The following is an 18,105-nucleotide window of genomic DNA, read 5'->3' as shown; positions in this document are numbered from 1 at the left end:
ACGTTAATTATTAATAGGGCTCCTGTAAACAATCCATCGTTTGAGAGGACTAACATGTTTAAGATGGCAGTGTGTCCTTTGTTAGGCTGTTATATTGTTGCACATTGCTACTAGGTGTAGGTTTTGTTCGGCATATTTATTTTCCTGGAGAGTCTCAGGGGAATTGTGTGCCTGTGCCTGATGGACCATGCTGCCGAGGCACTTAACCAAACCATTCACATAGAGAGAAACACACCGCTATACTGCCATCTAGTGAAGGCATTTGAAACACCGTCAATATGTAGCTTTGTTTATCATTTCATAATTCAGTCTGGTTTTGCATGAATTGTCCATGGAAGTTGGGGTGACGACCTCAATTTTTAAGAACAGTGAGACTGCGAATTGGAGGGGCATATGGGGACCACGTTTAAGAGCTTGCAAACCATTTCATTTTCAGTATAGGCTATTCTTAAATAAAAAATGTTTCTAAAACTTCATGGCAGGGTGTTAAGGCCCGTAAGCGGACCTTTAAGGGGCACTAAGCAGAATTTGACCAGGCGCCCTCCTGATATCAGTGTCATGTCAGATAGGTTTTTCCACAAACATGACCTCCACCCTCTCCCTGACTACTTTTGCTGAATAAAGTAGACTGTAATTTTGAGACGACACAAGACAAGAGTCATCTTTGAAGCACACAAACAAATTTAGGTAATCTCGGGAGTCCCGGGGGCCCTCCGCATAGGCTGCTTATAGGCTCCCTGGGCGGCAGTTGCACAGATGGTAGAGCGGGTCGTCTTGTGACCAGAGGGTTGGTGGTTCGCATCCCGCTGGTGCATGCAGTCATTGTGTCCTTGGGCAAGACACTTCACCCACCAAGCCTCCAGTGTCTGCTTACACCGGTGTGTGAATAGGTGAGTGCTTCCTTGATGTAAAGTGCCTAATGTAGGTGAAAAAATGCTTTATAAATACAGATCATTTAAAGATCTGTAATAGTGGAGTGGGATATAAACTTACAGACAACGTCAGACTCTTGGACACTGAATATCCTTTGGCCCTCCTAGATGAATTTCAGTAATGATTACACCTAGCAGAGATCTAAACACCTTTCAAAACTTTAAAAAGTTATACTAAAATGTAGAAAATATTTCCTTCCTAATTCCCCTTTTAGACAGGGCCACCTTAGCGAATGGGTTTACAGGGGCTGCATCTCATAGGCCCACGGAGTGAGAGGGCCTACCGCTAAGCACCTGTTTCAAGCACAAACATCTTTGTAGAAATGTAGAGGTGGTTATGTGGCTATAGGTCAATATCTGGCAGTAGATGCTTTATAATAAGTGTCAGAGGGATTCTTTTGACAATGACATTGAGGGAACTCATGTTGTCATGTTGGGCCTGGTTTTGTGATTGGTTTTAGTTCTGACTGAGCACACTGTTGTTTAGACTTGAAGATGGTGCTCTTCATTAGGGCTGTGAGTGCCAAGTGGTGCTGAATTATAAGCAGGCCATTGATGGTTGTTAAACAATACTTGTCATCATGGTATATTCAATACAATTAGTAAGAAAGGGAGGGAACGCACACCAAAAGTTATCAGACGTCCATGCAGATATTGAGGAAAATCTTCAAAATTCAAAAAAGCAGAATTGGGCACTCAAGTAGCCGATACAAGGTGTTTATATTTATATGTTTTAAAATAGGCAAAATGGTGAAAGATAATGACTAACAAAGGCCAAACCTCTCCAAAGTATTTGTCTGTCTATAATTTTCCATTGTTTATTTTTTAGTGCATTTGAGTTGGTAAGAGTCATTTTGGTTTTAGCGGTTAGTACTTTGGCCTCACAGTTAGAATGTTCCGGGTATAAGTCCAGGACCGTGCGGGTGTCTTTCTGGTTTCCTCCGGGTACTCCGGTTTACCCCATCACCCTAAAACCTACTCCAGGCAGGTGATTCTGACCAATTGCCTGGCTCGACATTTGGACATGCAACATTTTCCTGCAGGGACAACAAATTACATCTTAGAGGCCCTATACCTGATTTTTTGATTGCAAACAATGAAAGGGGAAGCCACAAAATTCAAATGTTGGTTGTGGTCCAAACTCATTCCCGATGTATTTGTGGCATCCAAATCCTTTGCAAGTTTATAGACACATTTCACAACTTGTAGGGTCACTTTTCAGGGTCACGTTCACAAAAATGCTGCAAAAATAGCCTGAAAGTTCATGAAATTGATACAAATATGTATAATTTGATGCACACTATTTTCCCTACAAGCATTTGAGTTTACAATATGTAAAGTTATGTAAAGTTATGGTATTATTTCCAGAGTTCCTTTTAATGTATTAACTATATCAATAATTAAATAGTTATTTATGGTCAATATCAAAACATCCACATCAGAAACTGTCTCTGGTCAGACTAGACTTTATCACAGCACGAGTACGACACCTACCGGCCAAAATTTAGAACTGCATGTTTCAATCCCGTCATGCTTTGCTGTACCGCCGACCCATACCGATGCTAGGCTAGCTGTAGTTAGCTGCACGGGGGCGGACATGTTGTACAGACCTTTCTGTCGATAAACAGCCCATTATTGTGGATTTTGAGATTTAGGGGAAAGGTACCGGGGATCGAGGCATCATGGATGCGGTCAACGCCTTTAACCACGAGGTAGGTGTTGTTTTTGGCCCAGAGAAGCCACAACAAACCCGAGTGTGCAGTGCAGACTGTAGGGCTGTTTCACCGAGGCTAGCACCACAGGCCGAGTAGGACACAACAGTGACCAGAAGAGCCTGATTACCTCTGCACACACCTAAACTCATCACATGTTGCATTCGTGCACATATGCTTGTCCAAGTGACTTTGTGTAGGATAGACATGTGAGCTAAAGCTAAAACAGTCATTCAATGGTTGTGCAAGCAAGTGACCAATGTTGTGGAAGTGTGCTCTCTTCACCGCTGGTGCTCTGCTGGAAAACGAGGGAACAGGCAGCTATATTTACAATATAGCAATAGTCGTATATTGATCTGATGTGTATGAAGTAATACACAAAGTTAATAAGACCATGATAATACCTGGATCAATCTATTGCCTCGGACATGGCAAAGTCCTGTATCAGTGAATCATACAGTCCTCATTTGTTTCACAGTAGTTTTATGTGATGAACTGTGCCACTGATTTAAGTCATTGTTGCTTGTTGTTTTGGGGCTCATATCCGCAGTTATTAATAAGCTGCACAAGGCACCTGTTTGTGTGGCCATTGTGCCACTGGTGCACACCTATTTAATGAAAGCATGGAGGATTCATTGGTGCAATTCTCTGCTATTCATCACTGAATGCATGTGTAAAAACTTTTGTGTTTGTATTGGTTTTGACTTTGCTTTGTTACTGTGTAGTTATTCTCGTTGATGGACGCTAAGCCTCCTATCTCTCGGGCGAAAATGATATCCATCACCAAATCAGCCATCAAAGCTATGAAAGTAAGCCTATTATCATTTGGATGTAGTTTGTATTTCCATCATAACTGTTGAATAATCATGTACAATTTCAGCTCTACAAACACGTTGTCCAAATTGTGGAAAAATTTATTAAAAAGGTAAGATAAAGCCCATTATTACTACATAGTTGTAAGGGCAAAGCATCATACTTATTGTTTCTTTTCTGAATCTCTCCAGTGTAAGCCTGAATACAAAGTGGCAGGTTTGTATGTAGTGGACTCCATAGTTCGACAATCCAGGCACCAGTTTGGAGCAGACAAGGATGTATTTGGGCCTAGATTTACCAAAAATATCACAGGAACCTTTGAAAACCTCTGCCTCTGCCCATTAGAAGACAGGGTAAGCTGAAAACCATTCTATATGGAATCAACATCTTAGCAAGTGTGATGATTAATATTTCATTCCTGTCATGTGTCTTGGTAGAGTAAAATAGTGCGTGTGCTAAACCTATGGCAGAAGAATGGCGTGTTCAAAATTGAAATCATTCAGCCCCTTTTGGACATGGCAGCCGGAAACACCAGTGCTACTGCTGTGGCCTCCCCTGCGGTGGATGAACCAGGTGCGTTCCTTTGTCTGGTGATTCAAAATCATGGGGGGAAAAAAACATTTGAAACATTGACTTGCATCTGATCTGTTGTTGTTGTTTTAGCTTATTCTCCACCATCACCCAAAGAGCCTCCTCCCGAAGATCAGCCCCCAAACACTGCTTTGACAACAGCCACTCCACTCCAAACCTCTGATGCCTTGGCTGCAGTGGCCCAGCTTTTCCAGTCCACACAGGGTCAGCAGGTGAGTGGATCTATCATGTTATACAATGTTCTTGATTCTTACTGGCTGCTGCTTGATTCTTGCACAGCTGTGGTCATATTTGGGACCGAAAGTCTGCATGACAAAACTGAAAGATGAATTTACATATGCAGCCCAGATTGTTTTAGGGGAGCCAATATGGGTGAATTGCATGTCCCCCATAGTTGCTGCTTTATAAACTTTCCTCTCTTTTTTTTTAGCTTCAGCAGATGCTCCAGAATTTTCAACAAAAGCCTCTAAATGTGCCGCCTCTACAGACCCCACAAACCTCACAAACCCAAGGCCAGAGCTTCTCTGTGAGCCTTGGATCTGTTCCCCAACAACCCCCTTTGCCATCTCAACCAGCGCAACAGTCATCATTTGACAAGGTTGATTACATTTATTGTCTCTTTTAACATATTTGTCTCTATCAGTTTCTGGTAGTGCATAATTGTAGGTAATTGATGCATGTACTTAAAGAAGAACTGAGTTAAATCCTTTCGTAGTCCCTCTGGGGGTAATATAAGTGTTAATGGGATGATTGGGGGGTCTTTCATTTCCCCCGGTGTCTCTGGGCAGAAAACCACAATTTGCAACTTCCCTGCCACCGGGTCGGAGTCACCAATACCACTAATAGAAGAAGCTAACGGGCAAAGCTAACTGTGGGCTAGCGCCACTTAAATAGTATATACAGCCAAGTTTGAGTAAAAGAAATTATCTCCATTGTGTAATTGGATGTACAATACCTCTCTCTCCCTTTGTCTTGTCTGTCAGCGTAGTATTTACTAGGACAAAATATCGGATTGGACTTGGATCGCAATACTTTGTGCTGCAATACCAAGTATCGATACTTGGTATTGCAGCACAAAGTATTGCGATTTATTTATCAAGTATCGCAATACTTTCAATACTTATGTTTGGAGGCATTTTTATCACACACTCCTTTGTTTTCCAGTTGACAAAGTAACAAAGTGTAGTTACACAACACTTTGATACTTTTTGTGTGTGCATTTGGTTTATAAACGTTGTGACTTTTTAAGGTAAACTTGTTACTTATAATTACTTACTGTATCGCAATACGTATCGAATCGGCTCCTGAGTATTATGATACGTATCTGATCGTGACAAAAGGGCAATTAATGAGTAAAAAATCGCAACATGCTACGACACCTGCAGTGGTGCTTATGGCCTCTAGGGGCATGAGTTACTTAGTTGTGCTTTAATTATATGTTTCTACACAATCATAAGTCAAATGTAATGCTTTTGTTATGTATTTTTCATAGACACTACTGGACCGCTTTGATTATGATGATGAACCTGATGCTGGTGAAGAAACAAAAAAGGAAGAACCATCATCACAACCATCAATGTAAAATGTGTCTATGACTTTATTTACTATCTGTGTGACTAGACCTGTACAATCCTATTAATAATCTTTGTATTTGTCAATACAGTATGCAGCCACCCCCTGCCTTCCCACAGCACACAGAGCACTTTAAACCGCAAATGATGAACATATCACAAGATCCCTCCCATCAGGTAAGAAAACTGTCGTTAACACAGACCGCACAGTTCTATTTCATCCCTCCTGACCGCCAGAGGCGGTGCTGTAAGCACTGAATGTTCCCTTCGCGCATGCGTAGTTCGAGTAATTAATACCAAATGAGTCACACCTGTGACCCTGGATGACGCCCCGGAGTTAATAAATCCCCCCGTCATCCGAGCCTCTGTTCCTTTTTTCTTCTCGCGTGTGGTTCGAACAACGTGGCTTTAGCCGTTCGTTTTTGGAGTTTTTCGCTGTCGCTGGATGCCCTGTCGTCGAATCTGGCTGGAGTAGCGGTGGACCGTCCTCCTTGGGCTGCGACAGTTGGATCTTCGCTATTTTCTGTAGGTATATTTGAGTGTTGTTGGTGACGATAGCGTTCGCGCCTCCTCTCCCAACTCACGGCGTTTGGTGTTGGTACACACCGTCGTTGTTCTTTTGTGCTCCCGGAGTGTGGAGTTGGCTAACGGTGTTAGTCTTTTTTGTTGTTTTGCTATCATTGGTGACGGTAGCGTTCGCGCCCCCTCTCCCAATTTTAGCCTGTTTTTTCTGCCGATAGTCCGGTTTGCTGCCTGAGTTAGCAGTTTTTTCTTTTACTTCGCTATAATTGGTGACGGTAGCGTTCGCGCCCCCTCTCCCAATTTTAGCCTGTTTTGCGCCTACAGTCTGCGTTGCTACCGGTGTTTTTCCGGTTGTTGTTTTTTCCCGCTATAATTGGTGACGGTAGCGTTCGCGCCCCCTCTCCCAATTTTAGCCTGTTTTGCGCCTACAGTCTGCGTGGCTACCGGTGTTTCTCCGGTTGTTTTTTTCGCTATAATTGGTGACGGTAGCGTTCGCGCCCCCTCTCCCAATTTTAGCCTGTTTTGCGCCTGTAGTTTGCGTTGCTACCGGTGTTTTTTCCGGTTGGTTTTTCGCTATAATTGGTGACGGTAGCGTTCGCGCCCCCTCTCCCAATTTTAGCTTGGAGCTTGGCGTCTCGTCCCACTCTCGTGAGTGGTGCAGACGGTTGCGAGGATGGATGGCTCACATTGCTGTGTGGCTTGTGGGACAGCGCTTCAGGCAGATGACGGTCATGACCTGTGCCCTGCCTGCCTTGGACCTGACCACCTTCGGGAGGCGCTGTCGGATCATCCTTGCATGAACTGCGGTTACATGTCCCGGTCCGTGAGGCTGGCTAGGTTGGCGCAATTGCACACTCAAGATGGTGCTGACCTTCCTCCTTCTGGGCAGGTGGTTCTCCCTGCACGTTCGAAACGCCGGAGTGAGTCCACAGTTGGGCCTGCGCCTGAGTCAAAGCAGTTGAGGTCTGATGAAGGCCTTTCCATGAGGTTTGAGCAGTTGTCTGCAGAGTTAGCGATGATGAAGTCCCTGTTTCAGTCACATCGCTTGGATCCTCCCTTGGCTGGGGCTGGGTTCTCTTCCCCGCCCATGCCTGCTTTGAATAGGGAGTTAGAGGTTGTTGAGGAGGTGGAGGATGTCGGTCTCTCTGAAGATGTTTTGTCTCTGGCGGCCTCAGCCTCTCGCTTAAGGGATGACGGAGAGGCTCCATTGTCTGTGGCTGGATCGCGCTCTTCGACTCAGAGTACAGCTAGTGAGGCGGCAGACAGCTCCATGCAGGAGGTCTTGTGCATGGCTTTGAGGCGGCTGCGGGTGGATATTCCGCAGCCGGGAGAATCTGCTCCTGGGAGCGCCTTCTTCAGGCGCGTACAGGCTCCTGCCCCTTTTATTGTCCCACAATCGTCGGAATATCTGAGGGAGTTAAATGCATGTTGGCGCGACCCAGGAGCCTTTTCGCACCTCTCCGCGGATGGTCGGGTGTTGGCTGCTATGCATGAGGCGGCAAAGGCAGGCTTGGAGCGCATGCCAGCGGTTGAACCTGCCATAGCTTCACTCATCGTGTCACCGGATGAGGCTCTGCGTCGTGATGTTCTTTGCCCACGGGTACAATGTCGCGCTACTGATGACCTCCTCTGTAGGGCCTACAGTGCTGGGGCACGGGCTGGTCGTCTTGGTAACTCGCTGGCGCACCTCATGTTTGCCCTCTCTGCATCCTTGCAGGATGAGGGGGGTGTGGCGGTTGCTACCGGGTTTAGTGATGCGGCACTGCAGGCGTTTGCTCTGATGACCAGGGAGCTGGGCCGTGTAATGTCTTTCCTCGTTCAGGCTCGTCGGCAGGTTTGGCTGGCTCAGTCTACGCTGACTGAGACATGCCGTAGGACCCTACGCAGTGTTCCTGTGGAACCGGGAGAGATGTTTGGTTCGGCTGCCCTGGAGGCATTGGAACGGACCGTTCAAGCGCGACAGACGAGACAGCAGCTTTCAGGTCTCAGCCGGGTTATGCAGCCCCCCCCTCCTCGGCGGCCGAGGCGCCTTGTTACTGAACCCGCTGACCGCTCGCAGCCTCGGTCCCGGGCTGGTGGTTTTTCTCCTCGTGATGTTTCACGGAGGACTAGTGGGGACTTTCGTGGCACGGTCCGCCGCTCAGGAGGGCAGGCCCGAGTGTCGGGTTCTGGCCGCCGCCCCCCCGGGGCCCCTAGGGGCCGTGGGGCTAGACAGTGAAGCCAACAGGCCGGCCGTCGGACACTTTTCCCATCAGCAGCTCAGTTACTGGGCTGCTCATGCTGTAGACCCATGGGTGGTTGCCACTTTGACCCATGGCTACAGACTACAGTTCCGACGCCGGCCACAATTTGCCCGCCGGGTCAGGATGACTATGATCAGCGACCCGGTGAAGGCTCAAGCCCTGGACCAGGAGCTTTCCGCCCTCCTGGCCAAGGGGGCAATCGAGGCAGTAGATCCTCTGCTGCAACCCAGGGGATACTATTCAACATACTTCCTCGTGCCAAAGAAAACAGGCGGCTTCCGTCCCATTTTGGATCTGAGGGGGCTCAATCGGTTTCTGAAGGTCCTGCCTTTTCACATGCTGACCACGGCAGAGGTTCTGCAGGCTATTGCGAGGGGGGACTGGTTCACGTCAATAGACCTCTCCGATGCGTACTTCCATGTGCCCATTGCGGTCGAGCACAGGTGCTTTCTCAGGTTTGCCTATCGGGGTCGCCATTGGCAGTTCCGGGTGCTTCCGTTTGGCCTTTCGCTTTCCCCAAGGGTTTTCACTCGGTGCGTGAAGGCGGCCCTCTCTCCTCTGCAGGCCGCTGGAATGAAGATTCTGCCGTATCTCGACGATTGGCTCATCTGCGCCCCCTCTCGCGCAGTCGCGATTCGGGAGACCGGTCGCCTTCTGGCTCATGTGTCCCAGTTGGGCCTCAAGGTCAACTTGGAGAAGAGTTGTCTGTCCCCGTCTCAGACGACAACTTTCCTTGGGATGATTTCGGACTCGACTTCCATGGCGGCTCGTCCATCGGTTCGCAGAGTAGACGACATCCTCCAGTTGGTCGGTCAGTTCACGCTGGGCAGGCGGTTCCCCTACGTCACCTTCCTGCAGTTGTTAGGGAAGCTGACATCTGTCACTCGCATTGTACCTTTGGGCCTGCTGTCGCTGCGTCCTCTACAGTGGTGGCTCAACGGGTTTCGCCTGGACCCCAGGCGTCACAGGCATTGCAGACTCACAGTGACAGGGACATGTCTCCGTGCCCTGACTCCGTGGGGGGACAGGTCCTATCTCTCCAGGGGTGTCCCTTTGGGGGTAGTTGTGTGTCGCAGGGAGGTGGTGACCACAGGCGCCTGCTCTACGGGCTGGGGCGCTGTGTGGCAGCACCGGGCCGTCCAGGGTCGCTGGAGTCCGAGGGAGCGCTCCAGTCACATAAATGTGCTGGAGCTGCGCGCCGTACACTTGGCTCTCCGGCGTTTCCTGCCCCACCTGGTAGGCAGGCATGTTCTCGTCCGAACAGACAACACCGCAGCTGTCTACCACATCAACCATCAGGGGGGCACCAGATCTGCACCGCTTCTGGAGGCGTCCAGAGCTCTTTTGGTGTGGGCGGCCCCTCGATTGGCCACTCTGCGGGCGGTGTATCTGCCTGGGGAACACAACCGGGTAGCGGACGCTCTCTCTCGTCAGTCATCTGCTCCGGGGGAGTGGACCCTTCACAGCGAAGTGGTGCACATGATTTGGGACCTCTTTGGTCGAGCGGAAGTAGACCTGTTCGCCTCGAAGGAGTCGACTCAGTGCCCGCTGTGGTTTTCTCTTACGGGGGCATCGGGTGCACTGGGTCAGGATGCGTTGGCTCATCCGTGGCCTCAGGTCCTGCTGTTCGCTTTTCCGCCCCTTCCACTGATTTGGCCCACTCTTCAGCGGGTTCTGAGGGAGGGTCACAGGTTGTTGCTGGTGGCCCCGTTCTGGCCAGCACGGCCGTGGTTCCCCCTGCTGCGAAGTCTGATTCGCGGCAACCCGTGGTGTCTCCCGAACAGGAGGGATCTGCTGTCTCAGTTGGGAGGGCAGATTTGGCACCCCGACCCTCCTCGTCTTCGGCTGTGGGTCTGGCCGTTACAGGGCCCTTGTCACTGTTGACTGGGTTGCCGGCGTCTGTCCAGCACACCATTTTGAGTGCCAGGGCCGCCTCTACTCGTCGGCAGTATGATAACAGATGGCGTCTGTTTTCCCGGTGGTGTTCTGGTCGTGATGAGGACCCGGCTCTGTGTTCAGTGTCCTCTATTCTGGAGTTTCTGCAGTCGCTCTTTGATGAGGGTCGCTCTCCTTCCACGCTTAAGGTATATGTGGCAGCGATCTCTACTAATCATGCTGAGATTGATGGTTGTACTGTGGGGAGCCATAACCTTGTGTCTCGTTTTCTGCGTGGGACTCGCAGGTTACGCCCACCATCGGTCCCGCGGTCACCTGCCTGGGATCTGCCTGTGGTTCTCCATGCGCTCTCCCGTCCTCCTTTTGAGCCTTTGGCGCAAGCGGAGCTCAAGTGGCTGTCATGTAAGACTGCTTTTTTGTTGGCTATTGTCTCTGCTAAAAGGGTTGGTGAGTTACATGCTCTGTCTGTTAGCCCCTCCTGTCTCCGGTGGAGTCCGGATGGCAGCGGTGTTACCTTATGGCCGAACACTGCATTTGTGCCTAAGGTGTTATCCGGTTCTCATTGTAACCGACCGTTGCAGTTGGCACGGTTCCGGCCTTCCGGAGTGGCTGTGGAGGAGTCTGGCTGTCTGTGCCCTGTGAGGGCACTGGAGGCATACGTTGCGGCGACTGCGAGTTTGAGACGCTCGGACCAACTATTTGTATGTTATGGAGGTCCTCAGTTGGGTCGCCCTCTATCTAAACAACGTCTATCCCATTGGATAGTGGATGTCATCCGTCATTCCTACGAGGCGGAGGGTCACGCCTTGCCGATCGGGGTGAAGGCCCACTCGACTAGGAGTGTCTCCACTTCTTGGGCGGCTATGCGGGGTGTTCCATTGGATGCGATTTGTGCTGCGGCGTCATGGGCTTCCCCGAGCACGTTCACGAGGTTTTACAACGTCAATGTGGCGGCGTCTCATCCTCTGGGCCGTGCTCTCCTCCAGGGGCCTTCTGGATCCTCTGAGTAAGGTGGGTGCTCAGGATTCCTCGTGACGTAGCTGGTACTAGTCATTCAGTGCTTACAGCACCGCCTCTGGCGGTCAGGAGGGATGAAATAGAACGAAAGTTACGTATGTAACTACGGTTCTATGAATCCCGGATGACCGCCAGAGCTTCTCTGTCACTCAGAATCCTTGCGTTTTCGCGAGAAGATTCTTTAGGAACAGAGGCTCGGATGACGGGGGGATTTATTAACTCCGGGGCGTCATCCAGGGTCACAGGTGTGACTCATTTGGTATTAATTACTCGAACCACGCATGCGCGAAGGGAACATTCAGTGCTTACAGCACCGCCTCTGGCGGTCATCCGGGATTCATAGAACCGTAGTTACATACGTAACTTTCGTTTTCTTTTATTTGTAAATTTTGACATTTCTTCTTCTAGGGTCCACTGTCTCTAAACGGGCAGCCTCAGTCCTTTGGTTTGCTGCCTAGTCAGGTCTTTTCTTTAGGAGGTATGGTCCCACCTGTAGCGCATTCTCAGATGGGACAACCTCCTCCAGGCTCCACTGGGCCTATGGGTTTCCAGGGGATATATTCTCAGAATGCAGCCCCACAGCAACAGGTAGGAATGGTTGATAACACTAGTGATGGGTGAGTGAAGCTGTGCAACGCTTCAACACTTTCCTTGCAAAAGCTGCTTTATTCTATTTGAACACTGACATCTTGTGGACAAACTTTATTATTGTGATTTCTCATAAACATGACTGAAGCACTAACATGTTCTAGTCCACATGTGCAATACAAGTTTCAAACAAGTGTTGCAGCACATTTACTTTTCACGTATAGTTTACATCGCCAAAGTAAGGACCAGAAACCATCCGAGGTTTAGTGCCTCACTGCTCAAAGCTGTCAAGAAGGAACACACTGAAATGCTCTGAGCCAATGAGACTCACACTGAGCACCTTAAACACACAGATGCATGACTCATCGAATGACTTTTTGAGACATTTTTTGATATTTTAGTCTTGTGACAAGCTGTAGTGTAACATGCACTTCAAAGCTATCTACTTTAGGAAGAGCGAAACAAGCTCTGGAGCGCCGGTATTTTTGCCCATCACTAGTGAACACCAATAAATGCTGAATAAGTTGCAATGTTGTTGTTTTCCACAACAAACACACTCATTTAACATTTTCAGGATCAATTGGTGGATACTACGGATTCATCAATGAAGGACGGAAAACAAAGTCGTAGATCGCACTCAGGATCGAGGTTTGTCATTTTATTATGTACTTTTTAAAGGAAAGGCCACCGTTTTTAAATACTGAGATGTGTTCTTACCTTAGCTTAGACGAGTTGATATTTAAAGACCAGACAGCTACTTATCAACTCGTCTAAGCTAAGGTAGGAACATATCTCAGTATTTAAAAACACTGGCCTATTACTTCAACTTGAATTTTTTGCATGAATTCTTGAATATTTGTCTGCCCAGGTCACCAAAGCGGAGGAGGTCGCGGTCAAATTCCCGCTCCCGCAGATTCCGACACAGAAGGTCCCGATCCAGAGAGCGGCGCCATCATTCGCCTCGGAACCGTTCACAGGAGCGGCGAGACAGAGAGAAGGACAGGGAGCGTAGGCAGAAAGGGCTACCTCCACAGAAGAGTCAGGCACTGAGCGGTATGGCATAGTTTGCTGAAAACTGATTAACCTTGGGTTTGTGTCTTATCTGTGTGTTGTGTTTTTTCAGTTTGCACTACTACACTTTGGGTTGGCCAGTTGGATAAGCGAACGCAGCAACAAGATGTGGAGTGTTTATTGGAAGAGTTTGGACAGATTGAGTCGATCAATGTAAGTTGATCTGTCATTTTAGATTTATTGAGATACTGTTCAACTAAACTAAATAATCTTTTTCATCTGTGTTAATGTTAAGATGATTCCCCCTCGTGGTTGTGCATATATTGTCATGGTGCATAGACAAGATGCCTACAGAGCCCTGCAAAAACTCAGCAGAGGGAATTATAAAGTAAATCAGAAAACCATCAAGGTGATAGACTAAGTTATTACTTTTGTTATAAATTTAGACCCAATTATTTTAACAATGCTTTTTTTTGTGTTTCATTTCCAGATCGCTTGGGCTTTGAACAAAGGCATTAAAACTGATTATAAACAATACTGGGATGTGGATCAGGGGGTCACATACATTCCATGGTCAAAGATTAAAGAGGACGACTTGGAAGAACTCAAAGAAGGTGGCGCTCTGGATATAGACTCTTTAGCACCAGGTACAACATTTACTTCAATGGCTCGCCGTATGGGAGTGTAAAATATAATATTGTATAACATTAAGCTATTGTAAATTAATGATCCTTTATTGTGATTTCCAGAGTGGAGTACAACAAGAAAAGCTCTTGAGAAATCTGAAGAAGTCACCCATAATGGTCGCACAGAGTCTCAGCCTGAAGAAATACAAGTGGTCCCTGTCATAACTCCTGCTGTCCCCCCTGCCCAGGTACTAACGAGTTATCAAATCTGAAATTCAGCTGTGTTGGAACTGAGATATAGATACAGACAGCATCTCTGGAATCGCCCACATATGGGCCGTTTCTCAATTCTCAGAGTGCAGACTCCTTACTTGTGAACTCCGGGGAACGGCATATGGACATTTAGACCTGACTTGATTTGTATCTGATGAATAAGTTTATATTTCGCCAAAAAATGGCTAAAAAGAGTGAAAAATTGTGTTTCCCAAAAGATTCTATTTTCCCCCTTGGCGAGGCCACGCCCTCTTCTTTGACGCAATGCCGTCTGTATCTATGTTCTGTGTCACCACTGTAAAGGACAATTCAATGTAAATATGTAATTTGATTATCAAAGTTGCCCTGAACCACTCTTGTTTATGTCTTACAGGACTTCTATTCTTCTATTAATCATTACACTCTTCAAGAACCTAAGCAAAAACATGCACAATGTCTTATTGTACCTGTCTTTTCTCTCAGACTCCCCCAGCGCAGCCTGCAGTGGGTGCGGTCCAACCCCCTGTGTTCCCAGGGCCCATGGGCCTGCCTCTGCCTTCATTTCCCGCCGGCGTCCCTCCACCCTTCCTCAGACCAGGCTTCAATCCTCTGCACATGCCACCAGGTACATGCTCTCTCAAGCTGTTTTTTTTTCTCTCCATCAGAATTTAATCGTTGTCTCCTTTTGGAAGGTTTCCTACCTCCAGGTGCCATGCCACTGGCCTCGCTGCCTTCAAAACCTGAGGATACACCTGTAGACCCAGCCAACCTGGGTAACAGACAAAATGAAGACATTCGTGATGGACCAGTCATTTTTAATCACCACATCGGACCCATGGGTCAGTTTGGATTATGATTCATTGGTTTCCATAATTATTTTACATATTTTAAATTAACACTTCTTCTTGTCTTTGCTAGGTAATTTAGTCATCGGTCATCACAGTGGTCCACCTACAGGTCCTCTGGCTGGACTTCCTGGGGGCCCTCTTGGAGGAGTACCAGGTGTTCCTCCAGGGGTTCGTCCTGGCACACTTAATGCGGGGCTGCTGAGTGGACTTCCTGTTGGGCTCCTTGGGGGGCCTCACCGTGGTCCACTTGGAGCTCCACTCGGGTTTCCTGGTGGCCCACCTGTCAGTCTCTCTGGTGGCCCTAGAGGAGGTCCTGCCATGAGTCTACCCAGTGGTCCCCCACCTGGTCCACTTGGAGGTCAACACGGTGGTCCCCCACCTGGTCCACTTGGAGGTCAACATGGTGGTCCCCCACCTGGTCTTCTTGGAAGTCAACACGGTGTTCCCCCACCTGGTCCTCTTGGAAGTCAACATGGTGTTCCCCCTCCTGGTCCTCTTGGAGGTCAACACGGTGGTCCCCCACCTGGTCCGCTTGGAGGTCATCGTGTTGGTCCACCCACTGGTCTGCTTGGAGGTCTTCCTGGTGGCCCATCCCTTGAGGGTCAACATTTTGGTCCTCCTGGCAGCCTCCTTGTTGGTCCAAGACCAGGTCTACCCAGTACTTTACCTCCTGGAGGTCTCCACAGTGGTCCGCCTGGAGGCCCACCTATTGAGGGTCAACATGGTACTGCACCAACAGGTGGACTTCTTGGACCACCCACAGGCCCAAGAGGAGCTCCTCCCGGGAGCCTAACTGGAGGTCCTTCCCTTGATGGTCAACATTTGGGTCCCGCCGCTGATAGTCTCCTTGGGAGTCCACCTGTCGGTCTAAGAGCAGGTCCACCTGGAAACCTTCATCTTGCTGGTGGCCTTCTTGGTGCCAGACCTGGCCTTATCCCACTGCAGCGTCCTCCAGGTCTTTCACCAAATATGCAGCGTTTCCCTCCATCACCAGGCCCTCGCCCCTCTCACCCTGGTGCTCCCGCCATGCCTTCTCCGATAATGGACCGTGGGCCACACCCTCAAATGCATCGTGACAATTCCCCTGAAAATCCGGCCTTTGGAATGCCCCCTCCACAGAACGTGAGGGGTCCCTTTCCTCCTCAGGGCCCACCTCCGTTTAATAGACCAGGAGGTCCCCGTAGTGAGTCCCTCCGAGGCATGGACAGTCCAGAGGAAATGGATGGGAGACCCTTCAGAGGGGAAAGGCCTGGGTTCAGGGATCGGGAGCCTGAAAGAGACTGGGATCGAGACAGAGACCGCGGTTTTGGTGGAGGAAGACGTTCCTTTGGAGATGGTGGCAGAGGAGGGGACAGGATGGACGGACGGGACAGACTCTCAGGATGGCAGGAGGATGGTAATCACCGCGGAGGAGGATGGGAGCGAGATAGAGGTCGAGACCGTGATAGGGGCAGAGATCGAGACCGTGACAGAGACAGGCGGGACTGGAGAGAACGGCGGAGCAGCCTAGATCAAGACCGAGACCGGGGTCGGGACACTGGGGGGCGGGACTCTGGGGGGCGGGACACTGGGGGGCGGGACACTGGAGGGCGGGACACGGGGGAGCGCGAGCGGCGGGACACTGGGGAGCGGGAGCGGCGGGACACTGGGGAGCGGGAGCGGCGGGACACTGGAGAGCGGGAGCGGCGGGACAGGGGGAAGGGCGAGAGAGGAAGCAGAGACAGAGACCGTGGGAGATCAGGTGAGAACAAGGAGGTCGACAGGTCGAGGCGATCTGAACGCCGGGAGAGGACTACACGGTGGGACAGTGACGATCGCCTGACTGATGTAGAAAACGCGGAGCGAACACGGAGCTCGGACAAACCTCGCACGGACAAAGAGTCAAGTGTAGAGCATTCTCAAAGAAAAGCAGACTCTGAGCCTTTAGCTCCTAAAGGAGATGACTCCAAGACTTCAGCTGAACCTTCAAAGCAGACTGACAACTCCGAGGATAAATAGGAAAGTACTTTGTAGACTAAACTTCTTTAAGACTGTCACCAACTATAAAAGTATCAGTTTTGGTCTTGATTACCAAACATTATCAAACTAACAACTTTTTGTCAAATTTGATTTTTAAAACCCATGAACATCAGTTTTCATCACTAGTTGTCAGATATAGTGTTTTATGTATATACAAGAGACTCATTCACATTTAGGCGGTTTTTAATTCGTTTTTTTTATATGCATATTTTACCTTGGTTCACTCGAGGAAAGAAAATATTTTACAATATTTGCCCCTTTTTTTGGTTCTTGTATTCATATTAAACAAATTAAAATTGGCAGATAAGCAACAAAGTGAATGCTCTAGAAAATTATCATTTGTTATTTTGATTTTTATGGTATACCTATGTTTGCCTCTTACTAATGAAGAAATCTGACCTGTACACCATTTCTTAGTATTTGGTAATACACGTTAATATAACTGGTTGATTAAGTAATGCATTTATCATACAGTAAATAATCCTAATGGCAGTTATTGGGGTAATGCAAATATGAAATTATATGGAAAGACTTGAGGCCTAAATATTTTGCATAATGGGTCTTATCCAAAGATAAGATTAAAAGTAATCAATAATAATAATAAAATAATAAATCTGATTATCCCAATTGTACGGCTAGAAAGCTACAACATTGCAACAAAAAGGAAAAATCCAATGCAACTGCACTGTCTTTTTTTTTTTTACCCTTCCATTATGTTCAAAACAATAGTAAACATGTTGGCTTTAAAGATGAGACCAATTGTTCACATAATTTTCTAATTTCTATATTGATGCTGATGGATCCGGCCAGCTGTGTTTGTGACCTTAAAAGAAGGAGCTCCCTCATTGACTTAATTTCCCTTTCATTTGTATCCTGGTATGATGTACGTCATTCAGAAACAAATGTGAACCACGTGATCAACTCTTAACACAATTTAACCCCGCAGCTAAAATTAAATATCAAAATTTAAAACACTGTAATGTTGTTCTCTGAAGATGTTTTTGCTCTGTAGTGTCTTGGTGGTGCGACTCTACCATCCCAACCTTTGTGCTTGAATAACTTATCAAGTGAGGAAGAGTGCTGCTGTACATAAGCTTCTGGCATAGTCATACCTAAGGTTGTAACATTTATTGTAACCCATTTTCAATCAAGCATTGATACAAAATACATGCCACAATTTGGTTGAAAAGGTTTTTTTTTCTTTAAAAAAAAAAAAAAAAAAAGACATGACATGGACATTTCAGTCTATTTTCTTTCAGCCACAAAAACCTGTTTTTAATAAACTATTTTTGTACCAACTTGTTATAAAGTTTTTTGTTTTTAGTTTTTCATCCCCCTTTCAAAAAATCCCCATAGGACGTGAAGGAGGAACCGTTAGATATTCAGCAAATTGCCTGAGGCCAGGACAGGACACTAACCCACGAGCAGTTAAGGCTCATTCATACTTCTCAAGAACAAGAAGTT

General features: G+C 47.9%; 1 protein-coding gene across 1 annotated transcript; it reads left to right on the top strand.

Annotated features, from left to right (window-relative positions):
• Positions 1 to 2,482: 2,482 nt before the first annotated feature.
• Positions 2,483 to 17,891, top strand: scaf4a (SR-related CTD-associated factor 4a). Its single transcript, XM_079566796.1, has 19 exons — positions 2,483 to 2,644; positions 3,370 to 3,453; positions 3,525 to 3,569; positions 3,649 to 3,810; positions 3,895 to 4,030; positions 4,121 to 4,260; positions 4,479 to 4,646; positions 5,541 to 5,626; positions 5,712 to 5,796; positions 11,706 to 11,885; positions 12,460 to 12,533; positions 12,754 to 12,938; positions 13,009 to 13,109; positions 13,192 to 13,305; positions 13,387 to 13,543; positions 13,646 to 13,770; positions 14,258 to 14,399; positions 14,467 to 14,613; positions 14,693 to 17,891. The coding sequence occupies exons 1-19, from the start codon at positions 2,615 to 2,617 to the stop codon at positions 16,618 to 16,620; spliced, it is 4,089 nt and encodes a 1,362-aa protein (XP_079422922.1). The 5' UTR covers positions 2,483 to 2,614; the 3' UTR covers positions 16,621 to 17,891.
• Positions 17,892 to 18,105: the final 214 nt, after the last annotated feature.

This window comes from Gobius niger, assembly GCF_951799975.1.
Source record: "Gobius niger genome assembly, chromosome: 11".
Classification (NCBI taxonomy): domain Eukaryota; kingdom Metazoa; phylum Chordata; class Actinopteri; order Gobiiformes; family Gobiidae; genus Gobius; species Gobius niger.
This window is presented reverse-complemented; position numbering and strand designations above follow the sequence as displayed.